Source organism: Lissotriton helveticus, chromosome 1_1, assembly GCF_964261635.1.
Source record: "Lissotriton helveticus chromosome 1_1, aLisHel1.1, whole genome shotgun sequence".
Taxonomy (NCBI): domain Eukaryota; kingdom Metazoa; phylum Chordata; class Amphibia; order Caudata; family Salamandridae; genus Lissotriton; species Lissotriton helveticus.
Window position 1 is genome coordinate 1,412,945,581 of NC_136057.1, and position 27,411 is coordinate 1,412,972,991.

The following is a 27,411-nucleotide window of genomic DNA, read 5'->3' on the forward strand; positions in this document are numbered from 1 at the left end:
GATCCAGGAAAGGTGTGGAACCAACGTGTCCACACAAACTGCAACAGCACCAATGTTGTCTACTTGATAAAGTGCCCATGCAACTTATCATATGTGCTTTCTAGTGTTACCTAGCAATGCGCACCAATTAGCGCTGACGTCGGTCACATGACCACGTCACCACGCCTACCCGACTTTCAAAACCGGAAGCTCTCTGTACTTAACCGGCAGTCTGATTCCGATGCGGAAACCTACTGGGAGCGGCGGCGATACGTAGGCGTTATAGCGGGTGACTTAACTTGGCACTGTAAGTACTCTGAACAAATGCGGGTGGGCTCCGCTTGTGACCCTGATTAAGTTGCGGGTTACTTAACCAATGCGGGTGGGCTGCGCTTGTGACTCTGCTTTAGTTGCGGGTCACTTAACCAATGAGGGTGGGCTCCGCTTGTGACTCTGACTTAGTTGCGGTTGACTTAATTTTGGCAGAGTATGTACTCAACCAATTCGGGTGGGCTCCGCTTGTGACTCTGATTTAGGTCCACTTTTACCGATATTTACCAGGCTCTTTAATATAGATCATGCCATGGAGTTAACACCACGACCCCGACTCCCATGAGGCACACTACGCTGTCATTTCTAGTAAGCTTCCCATTTTTCACCCCCTTTGATCCTTTGTACCCTAAGAGTGACTCTTGCTGACTGGCATGCAGGCAATATGTGACACGCTCTCACCTACGTTATGAGAGTGTAGACACCCACTTTCTGAATATGAATGCAAGTGGCGTTGTAATATAAACTCACTGGTTTCATTGATAGCCACGTGATCTGAGATATACATTTGCATGTCACGGCAAGACATGCCATCTTTTGTGCACCAACACCAACTGCTAAAAAAACACGAATTGATGGAACGTCAATCACCAGTGACTGATTGGACTAATGTGCACAGTATGAATATTTTGTTAAATTGTCTCTCATTCAAGGAGACAGTCATTGATAAACGTATATTTTTCACGCTATCGTTTTACACTTTTTGGGGAGAGCAAGGAGCACTCGACCATCCAGACACCACGTTACAGGCATGTAATTTGGTTGCTTGTGGTTTTATCTTTTTCTTTGCAGGTTTTTCCTTTCATACAATTGGACGAAAGGACACCAACTGTAAGTACACAGTTGGGTTTTTGTGCTCAAGGGTTGGGTACACCTTAGCGCGTGTACACCGACCGGGTCACACTCACTTGGTCCTGACGAAAAACTGGAAATCCCTTTTACAGGTTGAAACATGTAGACCCTTTTTTTGCACCATTTTTTCACTATTTTAGATACCAGAGGTCAATTAAACCGAAACAGGCATCTAAGAATTTTTTTTAACATTGCCCAGATTGCCCCAGAATACATTCTTCCCAGTGGGTTATATCGGGCCAATTTTTAACCCACCTTTTCACTTTCACACACTTTCACTGGTAACTGAGCCCATGGAGCTTGAGCCTTACCAGGTTGAACTCTTGGGCCCAGGGGGGACCCACTAGGAAAGAGCTGTGCCAGGGTCAGCAAGACTGTCCCACTCTTGAAAGCCTGAGGCAGCAAGCTGTTTCAGAATCACAGGGAGATGTCAGTGGTACCCACAGAGCTTATTGGGAAGAGGGATTACTGTATGCTCAGGCAAGAAACCCCACTCCTGGAGCCACTAGGAGAGTTGTAGTGCCACAGAAGTACAGGGAGTTCCTCCTAACTTTGGCTCATGACATCCCCCTAGCTGGACATCTGGGGTAAACCTAAACTTGGGAAAGGCTAGTTAGCCACTTCTACTGGCCCCAAACGCATCAAACGGTGAAGGAGTTTGTGAGCTCCTGTGTTACCTGTCAGGCCAATGGCAAGCCAGGTGGCCACCCAAAGGCCCCCCTGATACCACTGCCAGTGGTAGGGGTCCCCTTTGAAAAGGTAGGTGTGAGAAAGTGCCATCTTTCTTGCCTTGGTATGCCCCCACTTTTTTCTGAATTGCTGATGTGCTTTGACTGAGTGTGTCCTGGGCTCCTGCCAACCAGGTACCCAGGGCTTGTGTTCCTTCCCTAAAACTGTACTGAAAAAAACCCAATTGGCATCTATGGCCACCTGTCAGCCCCTAGTAGTTGGTGCCCGAGGCACCCAGGGCATGGTGGCCAGAGAAGACCCCTGAGGGCTGCAGCACTTATTGTGCCACCCTCAGGGGCCCTGTACCCTGGCACCCACACACTGCCTTTGCAGGCTGAGTGCTTAGGTATAGAACTAAAACCAGAGTCGACAAGGCACACATCCCTGTGTGCCATGCCCACAGAACCCACTGCCCTGGCATACTTCAGTCACCCGTATAGCTGGGTGCCCTATGCCAGAGGTGTGGGCACAGGTGCATGAGCCCTGTGCCCCTACCAGGGCCATTCCTGGGCACTGTAAGTGCAGTGATGCCATTAAGAATATATGATGCCTGGAGGATGGCATTACAAACTCCACAGCACCATAATGGCTACATTGAAGACTGACAAGTTTGGTATCAAACTTCTCAGCACATTAACCTCGCACTGATACCAGTGTGGGATTTAATGTTAAATGCACCAGAGGGCAATTTAGAGATGCCCCCTGAAACCATAACCTACAATCCACGTCTGGCTGAGTGGCTGCAGAGGCTGCCACACAGCAGACATGTTGCTGGACCCCTGGGTAGGAGAACCCCCGCTCTCCTGGGCCTGCAACAATGCACATCCTGGGCGAGGTGCTAAGTCTCCTCCCCCAGGATGGGCAGGGGGTAGCTTCAAAGGCATGCCGCCTCTGTGAGCTTCTCCAGACCATTTTCTGTACCCAGCAACCAGCCCCCACCAGTCCTGCCCCCCACTCTGGCGGGAAGACTGGCGGGAAAAACTACGTCAGGAAGAGGGGTGTGCCAACCTTTGCCAACTCCACCCCTCAGGTGGAAGAGGCGTGGTGAAGCACGACCCCGGGCTCAGGCCATCTTGTAGATGGGGAGCCTGCCCAATCCCAGCTAGGCTCGTGCCCCCCTACAACAGGAGAGGAGCAGGCTAGGGGGTATACTCACCCCAGGACAGGGAACCATTGGTCCCTGTCCATGCCCTACCTGTAACGCCCCTAAATTTAGTATTTAGGGGCTCCCTGAACCTTCCTTCCTCAGATTCCGATACCACAAAGAAGAAAGTGGATCAAGAAGACGACCTGCCGTGCAGCTGCTAACAACAGGACAACAACAACTGACTTGGCCCCAGCCCTACCGGGCTGTTGTTCCTGGAACCTGCTCCTGCCTAAAACCCGGCGACTCCTGCGGACAGGAACCTTGGGACACCCAGAGGACCTGCCTGCCTTGACCCTCTTGAAGATTGGGACTCCCATCAGCAGAGGCTCTGCTGCAACAACCGCCCTGGTGCCAGCCAGGAAGCTCCGGACCAGCCCTCTCTGCACCCGCCAAGCCCGGGCCGGGCCCAACCGAACCAAGACCACGAGGACGTCCCCCCGGCGACTGGGACCCGAAGTCCAGTGCCCAAAGACCCTCCTCGACGAACCAGCCGACGCCTGCAGACTCAGAACCAGGGGCCACTCTGTAGGAAGGTAGATCCCTGACTATGGTTGCCCCCAACTTTTTGCCTGGTGTTTTGCTGGTTTTCTGACTTAGTTGACCTGGGGCCCTGCTATTCAGGACCCCAGGCCTACTGCTCTCTCTGTAAAATGGATTCCATGTACCTTAGGTACATATCTAATTGGATACTGAGTCACCTTATCAGTCCCTGTACAGTGTACCTTAGGTACCCAGGGCATAGGTGTACCCAGGGCCTACCAGGGGCTGCAGCATGTATTATGCCACCCCTGGCTGGCCATCCAAATCTGACACAACTGGCTGCTTGACAGCTGGGGCAAGGTGGTGTAATCACCCTTTGCTTTAGATATAGTGTACCTATATCTAACCCTAAAAATGGACACACAGATCTCCTATCAGTCACTCCTATGGCAGGCCTTGACAATCCTGAAGGCAGAGTGCTTGGAATCGTGTGAGATAGTGCTCTGGCATGAGCTGAGCCTGTCTGCGGCTTTCGGGATCCATCCCTTAGCTGTTTCCATGATATCGCATACCATATACTCTTAAGTGCATTATAATCCTCGCGGTTATATGCCAACTCTGGTATCGCTTTATCAAAACATGTCGAGTAAGGTGTCATACGAATTGGAATACTAACCCCTCGCCAATTCTGGCGACGGGGTTAGCATTCCACCCTTCTAGAGGGACACGACATGTATCTAACCTGTAACCCCGGTTAAAGTCAGACATAGCCTTAGCTCCACAAAATGGATGCTGCCACCGAGACACAAGTCTGCCCTCCTGCTGCTGGGAGTCCTCCCAGAGCAGGAGGCAAGGACAAAGGGTTTCCTGCCAGGGGCGGTGCCAGCACCGTCCCAGACAGGGTTTTGTGTATTCTAGGTAGGCAGGGCTTTAGAGGAAGGTGACTGCAAGTGGCACCCCGGTGCTCACTGTGCATAGGCCAGCTGAAACCAGTTCCAGGGGCACTCCAGCCCCTGGCCTGGGGAAAGCCCGCCAAAGGAGAGGGGTGTAACCACCCCCCTCCTAGTCCCACCCATAGGGCAGGACTTAGTCGCGTGCCAGCCCCTTTTTGCAGGATAAAGGTAGGAACTGGCCCCCTTCCAAATCAGATCATCTTTGAATCCTGAAACTACTTTCCACGAAAGGAACTCAAGACTTCTTCCCAAGATTCTCCCTTGTGACTAAGGAGTAGTCACCCTGCAGCAGCAGGCACCAACTAAGCATCGCGGTTTGTTGCCAGTCTCTCCTTCGGATCAAGACTGCTCCAGCACGACGAGAACCGGCTTCCCTGGCACCTCTGACCTCAACCTACATCATCAGCCCAGCTGTGATCCGTGGGTGTGACGAGACCTCGAGGGACCGGCCATCTTCAGAACTGCACGACGCTTGTCCAGCACGACTCCCGAGTGACCCTCGACTGAGTGCTTTGGGGTAAGAGAAGCCCCGACCCTGAGCAGCTCCAGCACCGAAGTTCAGCCCCCCTGCATCCACGAGATCTGCGTGGGGCCCTTCTGCTCTTTGCTGCCAACCGCGTTGTCCAGGTCGCTTGCCCGTTGGCTAGTGACCCCTTCACGACGCTCCACGACGACAACTACTGCTGGTCTGGTTGCTCCAGACTAGCCCTTGCTCCCCTCCAACAGAGGAGCACCCTGGACCCTCCTGGTCCACTCAAGACGCCATTTTAGGTCCACCGCGTGGGCCTTGCATCTGCCAAGACTTGTTGCCCAATCCTGGGTCCAGCGACGTCGACAGCAAGAACCTTCGTGGGACAGCTCGCACCTCCATCCTGGTCGCCGACAACGCCTCCTGGTCCGAGAGACTGCAGAGCCCAGCAGCGCCCACTCACCTGGCTGAGGTGACTTCGTCCGGTGCCATCCTGGTGCCCACTCCAATCACTGGCTAGTGATTCAGAACTTGGTCCCCTCTGCTTACAGGTTTCTTCTTCCCTGATCCAGGCTTGGATCACTCCGAACTTTCTTCACTGGTCGCCTGCCAGCAACTTCCTTCTTCAGGCTCCTGGATCTTCAACGAGGGTTTCCGACGCAACTTCAACCCTATGCAGCCGCAGCCCCTGGGCTAGGTAACCTGAGTACTCCGGTGCTCCAGCATAGTCCAACACCCTAAGTGTTCGGATCCACTCTTGTTTTCGACCCACCTAGTCGGGTTCGCCCGAGAACAGTAACTTTGCAACTGCTAGCCTCCATAGACTTTTTCCCGCCTTACGCGTGAGAGTTCCCACTCTGCACACGACGTCCACAGGCCTCCTGCATCTAAACCCAGTGTTTAGAATTGTAGGCCTAGCGATTCCTGAGTCTAGAAAAGTACTACTTACCTGCTAGCAAGTTCGCATTCCACTTACTGTGTATATGGTTTTTCGTGCCCCTAGGGCATTTGTGTAAATTGTGCGACTTAAAGTATTTTCGTAAGAGTTTTGTTATGTGCTTAGCTCCCTGACTCATAAAGAGTTCAGAGTAGTCTTGTTATAAATAAATATCTGTTTATTTTCATAACAACTTGTGTGGTGTCCTTTCACTTGGTGTTCAAGGGGTAATGTGATGGTAAAACAGCTGGCTTAACACGCCCTCTAGAGTCTTAGCCTTAGACTGCTCGTATCCATGCTACTAGGATAGCTGGTCTATAAGGTTGACTTACAACCAATCATCAATAAGGGTTGTTTGGACTGATACATAGTGATCACTAGAATAGTGAGTACTGCATATCAGGCCAACTTCTCACATTGGTGAGCAGCGGGTGTGATTTGAGCTTGCTGTTGTTTTACCACACATATCCTAAGAATATCATTTGAAAGATCACATAAGTACTAAAGGTACATATAACTTAGCTTAGAATACTCTGAGTTCTACTGAACCAGCTGTTGTAGCTCCTAGGGCCTAGCACACCCTAAACTACAACTCTAGCAAGGGATCAGTAGGCAAACATATAGTGTAGGTAAGTGCACCACTTACACCTCACTAGAAAAGCATGTCTACCCATGGAGAGTCTTCAGAGACTCCCCTAGTGGTTATTGACCCTCCACAGGTCAAATCAAGATATGCAGCTCTCAGTTTCCAGGAGATGAGACAAGTGTGTACCTCCAGGAAACTGAAACAGGGGTCTAACCCCACCATTCCCTTTCTGATAGATCTCTTAGAGACATATGATGCTAGAAAAGCTTCTCAGTTAGATGGGAATATGCCAGCCTTAGAGGGTACCATTGGAGATCCAGACTTCCACAACACTGCAAATGCAGTTGAGGAGGAGGATCTTGAGGAACTCTCTGAGGGTGAGGCAAACAAGGGTCCTGAGTTAGTCAGCAGACTCACTAGGGCCAACTTAGACCTACTTGGGCAAGGATCTGGGGGACCCCCAGTACTGACCCTAATGAGGCCTAACCTTGGAGTTAGGAGAGATAGATCTCTTTCTAGGGACTCCATTAGACCTCTGCACTCTAATGCCTCTTTTCAGAGGAGAAGGAACTCTCCACAGAGGAGATTGACTTCCCCTCAAAGAAGAGAGCATGAAGCAAGGCTGAGACAAGCTAAACTGAGGATTGAAAGGGAAGAACTTGCCCTGGCCAAAGAGAAGCTTGCCTTTGCTAGAGAGCAGCAGATGAGTGGGACAGTTCCCACTGGTGGCAGCAATCTCCCAAGAGAAAAAGAGAAGGGTTTAGATACTAAACACCTGACTAAGATAGTGCCCCCCTTTAAGCAAGGGGATGACATCCAGAAATGGATGGCTGCTCTGGAGAGGGCCTGCACTGTGCAGTGCATTCCCCAGAGTCAGTGGGCAGCTATACTGTGGCTCTCCTTTGATGGCAAAGGTAGAGATAAGCTCCTCACTACTAGAGTTGAGGATGCTAACAATTACCAAGTCTTGAAAAATACACTGGTTGATGGGTTTGGCTTAACCACTGAGCAGTACAGGTTGCTGTTCAGGGATACCCAGAAAACTCAGTCTCAGGATTGGGCTGACTTTGTTGATTGTGCCACTAAGGCTTTGGAAGGCTGGCTACTGGGTAGCAAGGTTACTGACTTCACAGGATTGTATAATCTTATTATGAGAGAGCAAGTCTTAAATAATTGTCAGAACCAGTTATTACACCAGCACCTGGTAGACTCTGATCTGACCTCTCCACAAGAATTGGGTAAGAGGGCAGACAAATGGGTCAGAACCAGGATTAGGCCCAAGAACCAAGGTGGTGACCAGAAAAAGGAATCAACCAAGCCTCAAGAGAAGGGTGGGAATAAATCTCCAGATCAAACCACATCAGGGCCCCAAAAATCCTCTGAGGGGAGTGGGTCCCAGAATCCTTCTAATAACCAGAAGAAACCTTATTGTTATCCCTGTAAACAGGTGGGTCATTTGAAAACTGACAGCAGTTGCCCAAAGAATAACAATAAGGAGAACATACCCCCAAGTAACATTCCCAAACCTCCTGTTACTATTAGTAGTAATCCCCCAGGTGGTGGGAGTGCCCCCAAGAATTTGGGTGCATTTACTTTGGGAGTTCCTGGGGACTCTGGCCTAGCCAGGTCCCCAAACTTAGATACTCTTGTCTGTGAGACTGGCATGGGGTTTGCCAACTTCACAACTTGTCCCAACACTTTGGGCAAGTACAGACAGGAGCCCCTCATCAATGGTATAAAAGTTGAGGCCTATAGAGATACAGGGGCTAGCATCACCATGGTGACTGAGAGTCTAGTCCCCTCAAGGCAACTTTTACCTGGTGCCACATACCAGGTGACCAATATTGATGGAGTACAGAGAGATCATCCCATGGCAGTGGTCAATCTCAGCTGGGGAGGTGTCACTGGCCACAAGAGAGTGGCAGTGTCACCAAACTTGCCTGTAGATTGCCTACTGGGGAATGATTTAGAGCTCTCAGCCTGGGCTGAAGTAGAGCAAGAAACCCATTCTAAAATGGTAAACATCCATGGTAAGGTTAGTGGGGCAGTGATAGCCACAGCCCCAGTCCAAGATGTCCTCCCTGAACAGGTCAGGAGGGCTGTGCCAGTCACAGCCCAATCTCAGACAACTTCCTTCCCAGAACAGGTTGTCAAGGCTGTGATGGTCACAGCCCACACCCAAACTGAGCCCCCTCCTGAAAAGGTTGGGAGAGTTGTGATGGCCACAGCTCAAACTCAGACAGATGATAGTGTTGTGAAGCCTGAAACTATGGATCACTCCACTCAGACAGAGAGCATTGAGGAGGAAGAGAAATCTCCCTCCCACCAGACTTTAGGAAAGGGTCAGCCTCCTCAGGGAACTGACCTGACCCCTTGTGAAGAAACTGCCCCAGAGGTAGTCAGGCCTAGCCTACAGAGCCTCTGATGTCAGTGGACCCTTCCAAGGTGGGACCCAGTCTGGAGCAGGTAACCTGCCCCTCTCTTCCCTGCCTCAGCCAGCCTAGGGCTGTAGAGGTCAGGGAGGCCAGTGTTGGACCCCAAAGGGCCCCCTGTCCAAAAGAATCCCCCAATCAGAAGATTAAGGGCACTGAAGCTAGTAGTCCTAGCCAAGTGAAAATAAAACAAACTCCTGAGGGATCCCCCTTAAACTTAGTTAGGGACCTCCCACAGATGGACACTGTTAGGCACAGCCAAACCTGGGACCTAAGGGCCCAAAACCTGACCTGTCCCTCCAGTAAGCCAAACAGAGGGACCCAACCTCCAGCTGTAGGTAGCCAGAGGTTGACCCTGAGAGCCCAAAACAACTCAGTCTGGGAAAGAAAGGCCTCTATGGTGGAAAATGATTGGAGGAAGCTGAGCCCAAAATTAGTGGAGCCTCACTTCAGTACTCCATTTCAGCACCAGCCTTTTCCTTTGCCAAAACACACCACAGGTAGAGATTCCCTATGGTGGAGACCCTCAGATACCCTTAGGGTGAGGGATTGCTTAGTGGACCATGAGATAGGGGGTAACCATGCCAGTGCTGGTACTTCCTTATATGGCCACTCAGGCAATATAGGCTTACCTGGCAAGGATAGCCTTATCTCCTTTCGTTTGGGGGGGGGGGGGGGGGTTATGTAGGAAGGTAGATCCCTGACTATGGTTGCCCCCAACTTTTTGCCTGGTGTTTTGCTGGTTTTCTGACTTAGTTGACCTGGGGCCCTGCTATTCAGGACCCCAGGCCTACTGCTCTCTCTGTAAAATGGATTCCATGTACCTTAGGGACATATCTAATTGGATACTGAGTCACCTTATCAGTCCCTGTACAGTGTACCTTAGGTACCCAGGGCATAGGTGTACCCAGGGCCTACCAGGGGCTGCAGCATGTATTATGCCACCCCTGGCTGGCCATCCAAATCTGACACAACTGGCTGCTTGACAGCTGGGGCAAGGTGGTGTAATCACCCTTTGCTTTAGATATAGTATACCTATATCTAACCCTAAAAATGGACACACAGATCTCCTATCAGTCACTCCTATGGCAGGCCTTGACAATCCTGAAGGCAGAGTGCTTGGAATCGTGTGAGATAGTGCTCTGGCATGAGCTGAGCCTGTCTGCGGCTTTCGGGATCCATCCCTTAGCCGTTTCCATGATATCGCATACCATATACTCTTAAGTGCATTATAATCCTCGCGGTTATATGCCAACTCTGGTATCGCTTTATCAAAACATGTCGAGTAAGGTGTCATACGAATTGGAATACTAACCCCTCGCCAATTCTGGCGACGGGGTTAGCATTCCACCCTTCTAGAGGGACACGACATGTATCTAACCTGTAACCCCGGTTAAAGTCAGACACAGCCTTAGCTCCACAAAATGGATGCTGCCACCGAGACACAAGTCTGCCCTCCTGCTGCTGGGAGTCCTCCCAGAGCAGGAGGCAAGGACAAAGGGTTTCCTGCCAGGGGCGGTGCCAGCACCGTCCCAGACAGGGTTTTGTGTATTCTAGGTAGGCAGGGCTTTAGAGGAAGGTGACTGCAAGTGGCACCCCGGTGCTCACTGTGCATAGGCCGACTGAAACCAGTTCCAGGGGCACTCCAGCCCCTGGCCGGGGGAAAGCCCGCCAAAGGAGAGGGGTGTAACCACCCCCCTCCTAGTCCCACCCATAGGGCAGGACTTAGTCGCGTGCCAGCCCCTTTTTGCAGGATAAAGGTAGGAACCGGCCCCCTTCCAAATCAGATCATCTTTGAATCCTGAAACTACTTTCCACGAAAGGAACTCAAGACTTCTTCCCAAGATTCTCCCTTGTGACTAAGGAGTAGTCACCCTGCAGCAGCAGGCACCAACCAAGCATCGCGGTTTGTTGCCAGTCTCTCCTTTGGATCAAGACTGCTCCAGCACGACGAGAACCGGCTTCCCTGGCACCTCTGACCTCAACCTACATCATCAGCCCAGCTGTGATCCGTGGGTGTGACGAGACCTCGAGGGACCGGCCATCTTCAGAACTGCACGACGCTTGTCCAGCACGACTCCCGAGTGACCCTCGACTGAGTGCTTTGGGGTAAGAGAAGCCCCGACCCTGAGCAGCTCCAGCACCGAAGTTCAGCCCCCCTGCATCCACGAGATCTGCGTGGGGCCCTTCTGCTCTTTGCTGCCAACCGCGTTGTCCAGGTCGCTTGCCCGTTGGCTAGTGACCCCTTCACGACGCTCCACGACGACAACTACTGCTGGTCTGGTTGCTACAGACTAGCCCTTGCTCCCCTCCAACAGAGGAGCACCCTGGACCCTCCTGGTCCACTCAAGACGCCATTTTAGGTCCACCGCGTGGGCCTTGCATTTGCCAAGACTTGTTGCCCAATCCTGGGTCCAGCGACGTCGACAGCAAGAACCTTCGTGGGACAGCTCGCACCTCCATCCTGGTCGCCGACAACGCCTCCTGGTCCGAGAGACTGCAGAGCCCAGCAGCGCCCACTCACCTGGCTGAGGTGACTTCGTCCGGTGCCATCCTGGTGCCCACTCCAATCACTGGCTAGTGATTCAGAACTTGGTCCCCTCTGCTTACAGGTTTCTTCTTCCCTGATCCAGGCTTGGATCACTCCGAACTTTCTTCACTGGTCGCCTGCCAGCAACTTCCTTCTTCAGGCTCCTGGATCTTCAACGAGGGTTTCCGACGCAACTTCAACCCTATGCAGCCGCAGCCCCTGGGCTAGGTAACCTGAGTACTCCGGTGCTCCAGCATAGTCCAACAACCTAAGTGTTCGGATCCACTCTTGTTTTCGACCCACCTAGTCGGGTTCGCCCGAGAACAGTAACTTTGCAACTGCTAGCCTCCATAGACTTTTTCCCGCCTTACGCGTGAGAGTTCCCACTCTGCACACGACGTCCACAGGCCTCCTGCATCTAATCCCAGTGTTTAGAGTTGTAGGCCTAGCGATTCCTGAGTCTAGAAAAGTACTACTTACCTGCTAGCAAGTTCGCATTCCACTTACTGTGTATATGGTTTTTCGTGCCCCTAGGGCATTTGTGTAAATTGTGCGACTTAAAGTATTTTCGTAAGAGTTTTGTTATGTGCTTAGCTCCCTGACTCATAAAGAGTTCAGGGTAGTCTTGTTATAAATAAATATCTGTTTATTTTCATAACAACTTGTGTGGTGTCCTTTCACTTGGTGTTCAAGGGGTAATGTGATGGTAAAACAGCTGGCTTAACACGCCCTCTAGAGTCTTAGCCTTAGACTGCTCGTATCCATGCTACTAGGATAGCTGGTCTATAAGGTTGACTTACAACCAATCATCAATAAGGGTTGTTTGGACTGATACATAGTGATCACTAGAATAGTGAGCACTGCATATCAGGCCAACTTCTCACACACTCCAACCGCGACCAGCTGAGGGTAAGCTTTTCCGACACCCCTGCACCCAGGGCCCTACAGCCCCCTGTGCCTCCCTTTGGGGTACCTACCTGTGCTCCAAGATCCTAACTTACCTCTTGAAGTGCTGGTCGCCCCTGGAGAGTCTCCGTCCCCGAGCCTGCAGCCTTTGTTCCTTTTTGACCTTTCCCATTGGATAACATTGAGCGCCCGACGGCTCAAAAGCACCCTGCACCCAGCCGCCCGAGTGCCGCTGGCTGTGCCACCTTTGTCCTATCCTACTTCCCCCCCTTGCCCTGAGCAAGTGATCAGGAGCCCAGCTCCCACCGTCGCGTGGCATGCTAGCCAGCAGCCACCAACCGAAGGCCCCCTTTCCCTATCATTGGGCCTAACTACCTCTGCACCCAGCCGGCCCTGTGCTGCTGGGGCTGAACCTACTGTACTTACCTGACCCTAGGGGACCCCTGAGTCTATGCCCAGAATCATAACTTCACCAACCAAGTACTCACCTGGAAACCGGTAACTCACTTACCTGCCATTGGATAACATTGACCAATTTTGACTCGAAAAGTGTGGAGTTTTGAAAACTGAAAATATTCATATAAAATCAGCCGAATTCCGAAGTACTCACCTGTGATCAGGGGAGAAGCCAGTACTGTACCTGTCAGCCCAGTACTAAACCGCAAAAGTAATCCTTACTGGGTTTACCAGTAATCTGTATTTTCTCCATAGGAACCCATTGTCTGCTTTTCTATGAAATTTCTTCTAAGTGTCTACTTTTGAAAACTTGAAATATTCTTTCAAAACCATACGAAATACTGAAACGCAATTACCTACCTGTTTGAATTTAAGACCCCAGTGCTGGCCCTAGGAGACCAGTGCTGGGTTACCAAAGTAATGCGATCGAACTTTACCTGCAACCTGAATTTTCTCCTATTGACTAACATTGTCAGATTTCCATTGAAATTTTTTTAAGTGTGAACTTTTAAAACAGCTTTATATTCATGAACATTCACTACAGTAACTAAAACGTTTTTGCTAATCTGGTTTCAGCTTAGACCCCGGGACTGAATCTAGGATCTGTTCCTGGGACTACTAAAGAGATCTATATAGTAATCAACCGTACTTACATGTGGAAAACCCATTGAGCTCAATGCTATAGTGTGTTTTAAGATTGTGTTGCTTACTGTGAATACTGTATTAATTGTGTGCACAAACTTTATTGCTCCTTTGCCAAGTAATTACATGAGAGAACTCATAGCTAGAAAAGTATATTTTTATAACTGTTGGTTCTAAAAAATAAAACACCTATATCTGTGGATATAAAAACAATTGGCCTGGAGTTCAGTCCTTGAGTGTGTGAAACCTTTTACTGACTGAGTGTGTACAACAAATGCTTTACACTGTCCTCTGGTACTTCCTTACTGCTCGACCAAGCTACCACTTTGGAGAGTAAGGTCAGTTCTGACTTTAACCTCTGTTATACCTCTGGAGTTGGTGGACTCTATACACACTGTACTTCATTCTAGTCCAGTATATATAGAGCCACTTTCTCAATTTGGTGGATCAGTGGTGGGATACAATCTTGCATTTGTTGGACTACTTGGTTACCAACTGATCACACAACAGAACTCATAAATTGCCTTTAGAATTCTGAAATTGGTCTTTTCCAAAAATACTAAAAGTCTGGTAGGGCCTTGCTTAAGTCCCATAAGAATTTTTGAAAAATAAAAGTCACTACAAGCTAGGTTAGAGGGTTAGAAAGGTTGGGTTAGTTGTAACAGGTGCATGGGAGGGTATTCCCAAAACTGAAAGATTTTGTCATCTGTGTAATTGTGGAATACAAGATCTGAATCATGTTTTGATTGTGTGCCCCGCACTTCACGCAACACGACGAAGATACTTAAGGATTGCTTTTCTAAAGTATAATATTTATACAGCTGAACAGGCCCGTAATTGTCTTATGTCCCCTCCATCTGAATTGATGAATAAAATGTTTCGGTTTTTTAAATAATTTTTAAATGTCTATTAGGACTGTAGGATTGTAATATTTTAAAGTGAATTGAAAATTTGAAATACCTTTAAGGTAATTTATTTTCATTTGCTGTTATATCTGTTAAATGAAATTACACTAAGCACTTGCACTTTTTTGTATGATATGTAAATAGTTGTTTAATGTTTTGGGGTTGAAATGTCTAGCTGCTAGGGGAGCGTTGGTAATATCTCTGCCAAATTTTGCACAGAGCATTTGCACTTTTCTATGTCAATGGATTGTTTTTCCACTTCCGCTAAACTCGGATTACATTTGGTATTGTTTTGTGTGTGCATTTTTTTTAATTCAGGTATTCCTTATTAACTCCTCTGTGTACTTCTTTTTTAGGTTCTCCGTATTGCCCATATTGTGTTTCTAACTGAAAAAAAGACCTTTTGTATTGATATGACGTAGCCCAGTGTATAGTTTAGTCCACTGTAGGGAAGGTCCTCTCCTTTAAGTATTGGGATTGTAGTATAAAATTGTTCTTTTACTTCGCATTTCTGTATGTAATGAATTATGTTTTATATATGTACTTTATGTGGAATTCTTTGGAATTCTAAATCATAATACTAATTGAATTGAAATTGGTCGGATTAGAATGTCTCAAAAGAACCCAGCTGTTAGTGAAGATAGTGTAAACCTGGTGGAGGAACTCAACCTCACACCTTACTTGCACTTGGACTTCAATGAATTGAGGGCCCTGTGCAAAGTTAAAAAAGTAGCTAAAGGTCTGCATCCAACCAAACAAGGGCTCCAGGAGCTCCTGGCTGAATATGCAAAAAACCACCCCTCTGAGCAGGGCGATACCCAGGTAGAGGCAGAAGGAGTGGATGAGGAGGATGATAATGATCCCCCCATCATTCCTAGGGATGAAGGGGTCACTGTACCCTTGACTCCAAGAGTTAGCCTTTGGGAGCCTGAGAACCACACAGGTGGACTGGGCCCCAGAGAACACATTGGGGAGAGCCCCAAGGAAGAGGACAACTTCTTAGCAAAGTTGGCCAAGAGAGTAGACCTAGAGACCAGACTCCTGGCTCTAGAAAAAGAAAGGAAAGAGATGGGCTTAGACCCCATCTCTGGTGGCAGCAATACCAATAATAAGGATAAAGAGCAATCTTATGATCCTAAAATTCCCAAAGGGATTGTCCCTAAATTTGAGGAAGGTGATGATATCACCAAGTGGTTCACAGCCTTTGAGAGGGCTTGTGATATCAGAAGATTAAAGAAACCTCTCTGGGAGGACCTCCTGTGGAAACTGTTCTCTGGTAACTGCAGACACAGGCTTCTGACTCTCTCTGGCCAGATGCAGGGTCTTATGACCTCCATGAAGAAAACTCTGATTGAGGGATTTGGACTCACTACTGAGTACAGAATTAGGTTCAGGGGGGCTCACAAAACCCAGACCCAATCTTGGATAGATTTTGTAGACTACTCAGTAAAGACACTGGATGGTTGGTTAACTGGACACAATGTGCATGATTTTACTGGACTTCATAATTTGTTTATGAAGGAACACATTTTGAGTAATTGCACAAATGAAAAGATGCATCAGCATTTGGTAGACCTTGGTCTAATTTCTCCCCAAAGAATTGGGAAAGAAGGCAGACCACTGGGTCAAGACTAGGGTGACAAGGAAAGCCACTGGGGGTGACCAAAAGAAGGTGGTCACAAAACCTCCCATGGGGAAAGGTGGTGAGAATCCCCAAGATAAAAAGTCGGAGTCTTCAAAAGGGCCCCAAAAACCTGTACAGGTGGGTGGGTCCCAAACTACTCCCTATGTGCCTCAGCCCTATAGGGGAAGAAACTTTGATCCTAACAAGGCCTATTGTAACAACTGTAAGAAGTTGGGACACTTAACTGTAGACAAAAACTGCCCCTACAACAAAGCCCCTAAGGCACCCAATACAGCTACTCCAGGGACAGTAAATCTACAGATGTGATCAGAGGAGTGTCCAGAGAAAATCTGGGAATACACTCAAGCTAGTCTGGTCTTCTAGGGGGAAATGGAGGTTGCCAACGTAGCTGGTTGGCGACCCAACTGTAACAAGTATCTGCAAAACCCCTCCATTAATGGAACTAAAGTAGAAGCCCTGCGGGATACAGGTGCCAGCATCACTATGGTACGGGAAAAGCTGGTTTCCCCAGTGACTTACCCAGTCACCAATGCTGACAGCATTACCACCCAACGCCCTCTAGCTATTGTGACATTAGGATGGGGGAAGGTTACTGGCCTGAAACTGGTTGTGGTCTCTCCACAATTGCCAGCTGACTGTCTGCTTGGAAATGACCTGGAAACCTCAGCCTGGGCTGAGGTTGAGCAAGTAACCCATGCAGCCATGCTGGGTATCCCTGGACTGGTGTGTGTCCAAACCAAAGCACAGAGCAAAAAGAAGGGTGAACAAGTGAAGTTGGAGCCTGAAAGTATGGCCCAACCAAGAGAAAAAGCAAGGAGACTGGGGAACCAGCTTCTACACAGCCACCTTCTCAGGACCCCTCTCCTCAGGGAGAGGACTTGGAAACCCTAGAGGGAATTGAGCCTTACCAGGCTGGACTTCTGGGCCCAGGGGGGCCCACTAGGGAAGAGCTGTGCCATGGTCAGCGAGACTGCCCCACTCTTGAAAGCCCGAGGCAGCAAGCAGCTGCAGAAGCAAAGGGAGATGTCAGTGGTACCCACAGAGCTTATTGGGAAGAGGGATTACTGTATGCTGAGGAAAGAAACCCCAATCCTGGAGCAACCAGGAGAGTGGTAGTGTCACAGAAGTACAGGGAGTTCCTCCTAACTTTAGCTCATGACATCCCCCTAGCTGGACACCTGGGGCAAACCAAAACTTGGGAAAGGCTGGTTAGCCACTTCTACTGGCCCCAGATGAACCAAAAAGTGAAGGAGTTTGTGAGCTCCTGTGTTACCTGTTAGGCCAGTGGCAAGGCAGGTGGCAAGCCAAAGGCCCCCCTGATACCACTGACAGTGGTGGGGGTGCCCTTTGAAAGGGTAGGTGTCGACATTGTGGGTCCACTTGAGCCTCCCACAGCCTCAGGGAACAAATTAATTCTAGTAGTAGTGGATCCTGCTACTAGGTACCCTGAAGCAATTCCACTTAGGGTTACTACAGCTCCTGCAGTAGCCAAGGCCCTCCGAGGTGTCTTCACTAGGGTAGGGTTTCCTAAGGAGGTGGTTTCAGACAGAGGTAACAACTTCATGTCTGCTTACCTGAAACACATGTTGAAGGAGTGTGGGGTGCAGTACAAGTTCACTACTCCATACCACCCACAAACCAATGGTCTTGTAGAAAGGTTCAACAAGACATTGAAAGGTATGATCATGGGGCTCCCTGAAAAACTCAAAAGGAGATGGGATGTCCTGTTGCCATGCCTGCTTTTCGCTTATAGGGAAGTGCCACAGAAGGGAGAGGGGTTTTCACCCTTTGAACTTCTGTTTGGTCATCCTGTAAGGGGACCACTTTGTCTTGTAAAGGAGGGTTGGGAGAGGCCTCTCCAAGAACCCAAACAAGACATTGTGGACTATGTGCTTGGCCTAAGGTCCAGAATGGCTGAGTACATAGATAAGGCATCCAAAAATCTTGAGGCCAGCCAGGAGCTGCAGAAGCACTGGTATGACCAAAAGGCTGCCATGGTTGAATTCCAATCTAGGCAACAGGTGTGTGTTTTGGAGCCAGTGGCACCAAGGGCTCTCCAAGACAGATGGAGTGGCCCTTACCCTATCCTGGAGAAAAAGAGTGAGGTCACTTACTTAGTAGACCTGGGCACCAGCAGGACACCCAAAAGGGTTATCCATGTGAACAGCCTCAAGATCTACAATGACAGGGCTGACCTCACCATGCTGATGGTGACTGATGAGGAACAGGAAGCAGAGAGTGAACCTCTCCATGATCTCCTCTCTTCCAGCCCAAAAGATGGGTCAGTGGATGGAGTAGTCTTTTCAGACACCCTCACTCCCCAACAACAGGCTGACTGCAAGCAAGTCTTGCAGCAGTTTGCTAACATCTTTTCCTTGACCCCTGGTCTGACCAGCTGGTGTACCCATGATATGGACACTGGTGACAGTAACCCTGTCAAAAACAAAATCTATCGACAATCAGATCAAGTCAAGGAAAGCATCAAAGCTGAAGTCAGCAAGATGCTGGAGCTAGGGGTTATTGAACCCTCTGAGAGCCCCTGAGCTATCCCAGTGGTTCTGGTCCCCAAACCTCATCCACAGGGTGGAAAGATAGAGATGAGGTTCTGTGTGGACTATAGAGGGCTCAACTCTGTCACCAAGACAGATGCTCACCCCACTACAAGAGCAGATGAGTTGATAAACAAACTAGGGGCAGATACAAGAAAGACAGTAGGGGCAGATACAAGAAAGACAGTCACCCAAGCCCACGTCAGCAGACTCGACTACAGAAACGCCCTCTACGCGGGAGCCCCGACCAAGCTCATCAAACGACTACAACGCATCCAAAACGCCTCGGCACGACTGATCATCGATGTACCACACCACGGCCACATCACCCCCCACCTGAGAAACCTGCACTGGCTCCCCGTCAACAAGAGGATATTCTTGAAGCTCCTCACCCACGCACACAAGGCACTCCACTAGATTGGCCCAGCCTACCTCAACAGACAGCTCTCCTACATGTCCAACCGCCAGCTACGCTCCGCCGACCTGTCACTTGCCACCGTCCCGCGCATCCGAAGAACAATCACAGGTGGGCGATCCTTCTCCCACATGGCCGCCAAGACAGGAAACACCCTCCCACTGAGCCTCCGACAGACCCAAAACCTGCTGACCTTCAGGAGGATACTCAAGACCTGGCTGTTCGATCAGTAGCGCCCCCCCCCCTCCCCCCAGCGCCTTGAGACCCTCGCGAGTATGTAGTGCGTTTTACAAATGATTGATTGATTGACAAATTGGGGGCAGACACATTTCTTAGTACATTTGACTTAACTGCAGGGTACTGGTAGATTGGCATGGCCCCAGGAGCAAAAGAGAAAACAGCATCCTCCACACCTGATGGGCACTATCAGTTTACTGTAATGCCCTTTGGGTTAAAGAATGCCCCTGCCACCTTCCAGAGGTTGGTGAATCAAGTCCTGACTGGGTTGGAGTCCTTTAGTGCAGCATATCTTGATGATATTGCTGTTTTTAGCTCAAACTGGCAGGGTCACCTGATCCTACCTTGGGAAGGTTTAACAAGCCCTGCAGTCTGCAGGTCTAACTATCAAGGCATCCAAATGCCAGATAGGGCAAGGCACTATGGTGTATTTGGGCCACCTTGTGGGTGGAGGGCAGGTACAATCCTTACAGCCCAAGATCCAGAGTATCATGGACTGGGCAGCTCCAACAACCCAGACCCAAGTCAGGGCATTCCTTGCCTTGACTGGGTACTACAAGAGGTTTGTGAAGGGATATGGGTGCAATGTGACTCCCCTCACAGAACTCACCTCCAAGACGATGCCCAAGAAAATCAACTGGACTCTTAGTTACTAAAGGCTTTTGACACCCTAAAAAAACTTAATGTGCTCAGCACCAATTCTAAAAGCACCAGATTATGCCAAGCAGTTCATAGTGCAGACTGATGCCTCTGAGCTACGGATAGGAGCGGTCATATCCCAGATCAATGAAATAGGCCAAGACCAACCTGTTGCTTTTGTAAGCAGGAGGCTACTCCCCAGAGAGCAGCGTTGGAGTGCCACTGAGAGGGAGGCCTTTGCTGTGGTTTGGTCCATGAAGAAGTTGAGGTCCTACTTGTTTGGAACTTACTTCCTGGTTCAAACTGACCACAGACCTCTCAGCTGGCTAATGCAGATGAAAGGGGAAAATCCAAAAATACTAAGATGGTCCATCTCCCTGCAGGGAATGGACTTTGAAGTGGAACACCGACCAGGGACTGCCCATGCCAATGCAGAGGACTTTCCAGGTACTTCCACTTAGACAATGAAGACTCCCTAGGGCAAGGTTAGAGGTTAGTCTCATCACCTCTTGTTTGGGGAGGGGGGAGGGGGAGGTTGTGTGAGAAAGTGCCAACTTTCTTGCATGGTATGCCCCCACTTTTTGCTGATGTGCTTTGACTGAGTGTGCCCTGGGCTCCTGCCAATCAGGTGCCCAGGGCCTGTGTTCCTTCCCTAAAACTGTGTTGAAACTGAAAACCAATTAGCATGCATCCCTGGCCACCTATCAGCCCCTGGTAAATGGTACCCTAGGCACCCAGGGCATTGTGACCAGAGAATAACCCTAAGGGCTGCAGCACTTATTGTGCCACCCTTAGGGGCACTGTCCCCTGACACCCACACACTGCCTTTGCAGGCTGAGTGTCTAGGGGCAGAACTAAACAAAGAGTCGACATGGCACACACCCCTGTGTGCCATGCCCACAAGCCCACTGCCCTGGCATCCATCAGTCACCCCTCTAGCTGGGTGCCCTATGCCAGGGGTGTGGGCACAGGTGCATGAGCCCTGTGCCCCTTCAGTAACCAGGGCCATTCCTGGGCACTGTAAGTGCAGTGCTGCCATTAAGAGTATATGGTGCTGGGAGGTTGTCATTACAAACTCCACAGCACTATGAAGGCTTCACTGAAAACTGAAAAGTTTGATCTCAAACTTCTCAGCACATTAAACCCACACTGATGCCAGTGTGGGATTTAATGTAAAATGCACAACAGAGGGCATCTTAGAGATGCCCCCTGAAACCATATCAACCCCCAGTGTCCTGACTGTGTGGCTACCGAGGCTGCCACAACCAGACATGTTTCTGGACCCCTGGGTTGAGAGCCTGCCGTTCTCGGGGGCCGGAAACAATGCACATCTTGGGACGAGGTGCCACGCCTCCTTCCCCAGGACAGGCAGGGGAAGCTTCAAAGGCATGCCGCCTTTGCGAGCTTCTCCAGGCCACTTGCTGTACTCAGCAACTGGCCCCCACTGGTTCTGACCCCCACTCTGGCGGGAAGAATGGCGGGAAACCCTAAGTCAGGAAAGGGGGTGTTCCAGCTATGCCAACTCCACCCCTCAGATGGGAGAGGCGAGGTAAAGCACGACTCCGGGCTCCGGCCATCTTGAGGATGGGGAGCCCTGCCCAATCAGAGATAGGCTCCTGCCCCCCTTCCACAGGAGAGGAGCAGGCTAGGGGGTGTACTCACCCCAGGACAGAGACCCATTGGTCCCTGCCTTTGCCCTCCCTGTAACGCCCCTAAATGTAGTATTTAGGGGCACCCTGAACCTTCCTTCCTCAGATCCTGATTGCAACAAGAAGAAGAACAAGAAACAAGAAGACCTGTCGTGCAGCTGCTAACAAGAGGACGACACCAACTGACTTGGCCCCAGAACCCTACAGGCCTGTTGATCCTTGAACCTGCTACTGCGAAACTCCGGCGTCTCCTGCGGACAGCAACCTCGAAAACCCCGGAGGACCTGCCTGCCTTGAACCTCTAAAAAGACAGGGACTCCCACGAGCAGTGGTTCTGCGCAAACAGCAATACCCCTGGTGCCAGCCAGGAACCACATATCCAGCCCACTCTGCACCCTCCAAGCTCAGCCTGTGCCTGAGTGACCCAAGACCACAAGGATGTCCTCCGGGCGAAAGTGACCCGGAGTCCAGTGCCCAAAGACCCTCCTCGGCAACCAGATGACGCCTGCAGCGTCAGAACCAGGGACCCCTCCAACCGCGACCAGCTGAGGGTAAGATTTCCGGGCACCAAAAGTCACCCCTGCACCCGACGCCCTGCGGCCCTCTGTGCCTTCCTTTGGGGTAACTACTTCTTCTCCAAGATCCGAACTTACCTCTCGAAGTGGTGGTCGCACCTGAAGAATCATCGTCCCCGAGTCTGCAGCCTTTGTTCGCTTTTTAACTTTCTCATTGAATAACACTGGGCGCCCGAAGGCCCAAAAGCAGCCTGCACCCAGCTGCCAGAGTGCCGCTGGAAGTACAGCAACTACCCTACTCTATTACCCCACTTGCCCTGTGTAAGTGACCAGGAGTTCTGCGCCCACAGCCGCGTGGTCTGCCTGCTAGCAGCCACCAACCGAAGGTCCCTATCCTCCGTAGGATAACATTGGGCCTACTCACTCTGCACCCGGCTGCCCCTGTGCCGCTGAGGGTCTAACAACTGTACCTACCTGACCCTGGGAGACCCCTGAGTTTATGCCCAGAACCCTAACACTGCCAGTGGAGTACTTACCCAAAAGCCGATAACTCACCTTTCTTCGATTGGGTAACATTGACTGGTTTCACTTGGAAATGCTTTTAAGTGTGGAGTTTTGAGACTTTAACCCCTTGCATGCTGCAGTCGGCTGTTGGCCGACAGCAGTACTACCTCCCTAGTGCTGCCGTCGGCCAACGCTGCCCCACCCACTCTTCAGAACGCCCGCACCGCGGCGGAAATAACGCCACGGTTAAGGCGTTAAAATATTTATCTAAAATCAGCCGAATCACAAAAACGAAAATACTCCCCTGTTATCAGGAGAGATTCCAGTGCTGGATCTTGGTGCCCAGCACTGACCCTGAAAAGTAATTATAACTGTTCTTACCGGTAACTTGAATTTCCTTCCATAGGAAAACATTGCCTGGTTTTTGCTGGAAAACTTTCCAAGTGTCGATTTTTGAAACTTACAAATATCAGTTAAAAACCACCTGTATGGCATAAACAAATTCTTTAAATTGTTTACAGGAGATGTACTAGGGCTGGATCCAGGACCCAACCCTGAGTAAGAAAATGTAACGATAACACTACTTACCTTCTAAGTGAATTTCCTCCGATAGTATAACATTGGTGATTCTATGTGAAAACGTTTTTAAGTGTCAACTTTTAAAATGCAGTAATATTCCTTAAAAATCACAACTGTAACCAAAACGCTTTTACTCAACTGTTTACAGGAGATGTCCCAGGACTGAATCTAGGATCCAGTCCTGTGGTTAGAAAAGTAATTAATTGCATTTTACAAGAAATTCCCATTGAGCTCAATGTCACATTGTGTTTGAAATTGTGTTGCCTATTGCAACAACTGTAACTATTGTATTCAAAAGTCTATTGCCTATTTGAAAAGTATTTAACTAAGATAACTCATTCTGAGAAAGTATATTTTGATACCTATTGTTGGTTCTAAAATAAAACTACTATATATTTTTTATACAAACCATTGGCCTAAAGTTCCGTTCTTGAGTGTGTGAGACCATTTGCTGACTGAGTGTGTACAACAAATGCTTTACACTGTCCTCTGCCATACCTCTGGGGACTGTGGATTCTGTACCTTACTTTGGTCCAGTATATACCGAGCCACTTTCTTACATCCTGCAAGGTGCGTCTGTGTGGGGTGTGTGTGTGAGGGTGGGGTGGGTGTGTGTGAGGGTGGGGTGGGTGTGTGTGAGGGTGGGGTGGGTGTGTGTGTGAGAGGGTGGTGTGGGTGGGTGTGGGTGTGTGTGGGGGGTGGGTGGGTGTGTGGGTGTGTGTGTGCGCGCGCGCATGGCCTCTAAAGGTGGCACTATAAGTGCTGCAGCACTTAGAGGTCTTCCCTGGTCACAGTGCCCTGGGTACCATTTACCTGGGGCTGACCCGTGGCCAGAGTTGCCAATTGGGTTCGTTTTGGGGAAAGAACACAGGCCCTGAAAACCTGATTGGCATGGACCCAGGGCACATCAAGTGAACGTGCATCAGTAGTCTGGCAAAAAGTGGGGGGGGGGGTTACTGCAACAGAAACCCACTTTCCTACAGGGCTTTGTTGAAAGGGAGACTGGATCAGATGAAGCAGGTCCAGGCCATAAGATTTCACAAGGGCATTCATTTTAACCTCCAGAGACTGCAGATGCAGGTCCAGCACCACAGCAGCACATCGAATTACCACAGTAAAGGAAGCACACTCTAGTATTGGGATTCAGAAAGTCCTCTGGTCTTCTGAAATCCCGCAGATAAACTATCGTCTTCATCGTGTGTGCGTGTGGGGGGAGGGGGTAAAATCCTCATCGCCATTCCCATCAACAGGAGTTAATTCTTGGTGTCAGACTCAGGGTGTACAGAAATCAGATTTGGAGAACGACCTCTTTCTGAGTTAAAATTGATAGAATTTAGGGTTTGACATTGGAGTTTGCACTGGATACCCATGTTGGGGACTTTGGTATTGGCGCCAATAAAGAAGGGACAGACACAGGTCTCGAAGCAGGAGTGAAAGTCTGCACTGGGTCTGTGCTGAATCAGAGGCAAGTTCAAGGGGCTCAGACTGCACAGAGGATAGATCTGCCAGGCTGTAACCAGACTGGAAGCCCCTGTGGATCTTTGGGGCCAAAGGCACACCAGAAGGTGCCCTAAGAGTGCAGAAAATATGCAGCATGACCATCTTAAAGGCCTCAATATGCTGCAGAGTCATTAATGTGGAGAAAGTTGGTTCGGTCGGGTAACAGAATTGATTCTTGGTATACTCAATAATAATCAATGCAAAACAACAGTACTCAAACTTTTCAGTAATAATTAATGAAAAAGTAGAAAAGACAAGGAACATGAATCACCAATACACTAAATTTTTATCAAACAGTCTGTATTTAAGGAAAAATCCATATATTCGTTTACATTTTATGGTGTCGAACTGACATTACACGGCTGTCAGAGTTCATGAACAGAGCAGGTGCTATGGTGAAAAAATGCAAAAAAAGGTGCTACATGTGAACATGATATACAGTGCTGTACGAATTCAGATGAAATCCATCCCTAGGTACATGAAGCTCTGAACCGCTTGGGTTTTAAATTTCCATTTCAAGTGCGGCAGAGAGAGAGTAGGGTCAGGATTATCGCTAGTATGCTGAAGTTTCAACCCCAAAAGGTGCGTGATTTACTAATAAGCACGGCGGATCTTTGACAGCCGGGGGAACTTGGGGTGCATCCGGATCAACTGTTATGGGAGCAAGACCCAATGGCACCCTGATGCCACCTCAACTTCTTTTTCAATCAAGAGTGGTAGGATGGGGGCTGGGTACCACCTAGCCTTCTTGCATTTCCTATTTGAATTGGACTTACCTGATGATTTAAACAACAAAGAGAAGCCATTTCTGGACCAACATAGAAAATGAGTCTGTGCCCTAGAGATTGAAGCGTGATTTACGCAGCATCCGTGACTTTTCTAAATGTTCAGAGAAGTACACGTGTGCTTCACAGTGATGAATAGCCTTTGGATGCATGACTGCACATATGCCCCAACCCCAGATACCAACGACACATCTTGTGCAGGCCCATCACTGACATCCATTTCCGACAGTTATGGCATGTTTTGAACACTGTAATTTGGTGGGAGACACTGTTCCCTTGCACACTGAATTTGAACAGGAAAATCCTTGATAACCAACACAAATGGGAACCAAGCTTCGGATCAGTCTTCGAAGGTGCAGAAAAAAAAGCAACTAATGTTGGTGGGCAGGCGTTTATCTGTGGCTCTGCTTCAACACTTGAGTGGTATAAAAAAAAGCCAACATGGAGCCGCACTCTGCCACCTACAGGTGACAAATCCATGATCTTATCTAATGCCTGGGGGTATTCTAAAGATGAGGAATCTGCAGTTAGATGTAACCATCAGAAATACAGAAAACAGATACACAGATACGTACAAACACACACACACATATATATGTATATATACACACACACACACACACATACTGGAAAAAGTGCTGTGGGATCTTTCACAAGGGTGGGACAATTTAAAACTTATTACTAATACTGAAGATCCCAAGAAGGAGCGCCAGTGTGCCTTCTGTAGAGCTATCTTGAACCAGCAACAGGTGCAGTGCATAAAAACATGCCAACTTAATTTATGTCTTATACCTTGATCTTTTTGAAGTCAACAGGTTTTCGGATCAACTCATAGTATTCCGGCAATTCCTTCCTGGACGGCAGCTGGATGAAAACTTCACTGAGCTGCCGTCCACTACAGCTGTCAAAATGAGAAAAAATACATATTATAGAAATTACAAAAAGGCAGCCCGCAAACAATCTTCTTTAGCCATCTGTAGGAAGCTGACTTCATATAAATTACCAAAATGAGGTGCACTGTGCAGAGAGTGCAGGTATTCCTTGTTATTGTACTGGGGCTTGCTTTAACAATCCCAAGGTGCTCAATTTGTGGTAGTGTGGTTGAGCAGTCTCTGGCTTATAAGTGTTAGGCACTTCTTGCACACACAAAGTCAATAAATGAGACACACTCAATAAGGAAATACGACACCAATTTAGAACAAGCATTTGCGATGTAAAAGGTCTCGCATTTTAGAAAATTTGACCTATTGGTATTGTAATTGACAATGCCTTTTATTATTTAAGATGTTTTTTTAAACACATAAATAATTGGCAGTGTCATTTATAATGCCAATAGATCAAAATCTCGCAATGGCAAGACCTATTGCATTGCAAATGCTTTTTTTGTTGTTGCAGATTTATATAGGGCGAACATGACCGGAAGACATTGGAGAACCTTACATGAGCACCAGCTACATAAAGCAAGGACACTTTCATTTTTAGGTCTCGACTACAGCATTAGTTTAGCAATGCTTGTTTGTCGAGATTAAGTAAGGCTTTCAAAAGTCTACCCAAACTGCGGATCGGGTACAGTTCATGTGACCCCGGCGCGTGCACATAGCACAGAACCTCGGCATCAGACTTCAAAGCAAAGGAATCCGCTCCCCCGCCCCCGCATCAGACTTCAAAGACGTCCGCTCCCCTGCCCCCCCCCCACAAAGCAATGCCGAGAGCTTCAAAGGAAGCCACTCCCCGCCCTCACCACGCAATGCGGCTCCCCCGCCCCCACCACGCAATACCATGTTTTTCCAGGCAGCAGAACTGTCAATTTGCTGGGAAATCGGCAGGGTTCCTTCCGAGACGATCCATCAGCTGAGGCCCAACAGACGGCCCAAAAACATGTTTTTGACTGCTGCTGAAGATCGCAGCGGAACACTGTGCCTCAGTCCTCACCATTAAAGTGCTGTGCTGCCACCTGCTGGGCACTGTGAGCAGGCTCCTTGTTTTATTAAGCACACAATTTATTATAACTTTTGTTAAACTTGTCTCTCTGTGTGACTTCACAAACGTGACTCTATGCGT

General features: G+C 49.1%; 1 protein-coding gene across 5 annotated transcripts in view; it reads right to left on the minus strand.

Moving 5' to 3' along the window:
- Positions 1-27,411, minus strand: part of SMARCA4 (SWI/SNF related BAF chromatin remodeling complex subunit ATPase 4) — a 778,095-nt gene that overhangs the window by 245,715 nt on the left and 504,969 nt on the right. For all 5 annotated transcript variants that reach the window (XM_078684950.1, XM_078684957.1, XM_078684972.1 and 2 more), the window contains exon 30: positions 26,143-26,251. In XM_078684950.1, coding sequence (XP_078541076.1) covers positions 26,143-26,251 — 109 coding nt within the window. The remainder of the gene's footprint in view (positions 1-26,142; positions 26,252-27,411) is intronic.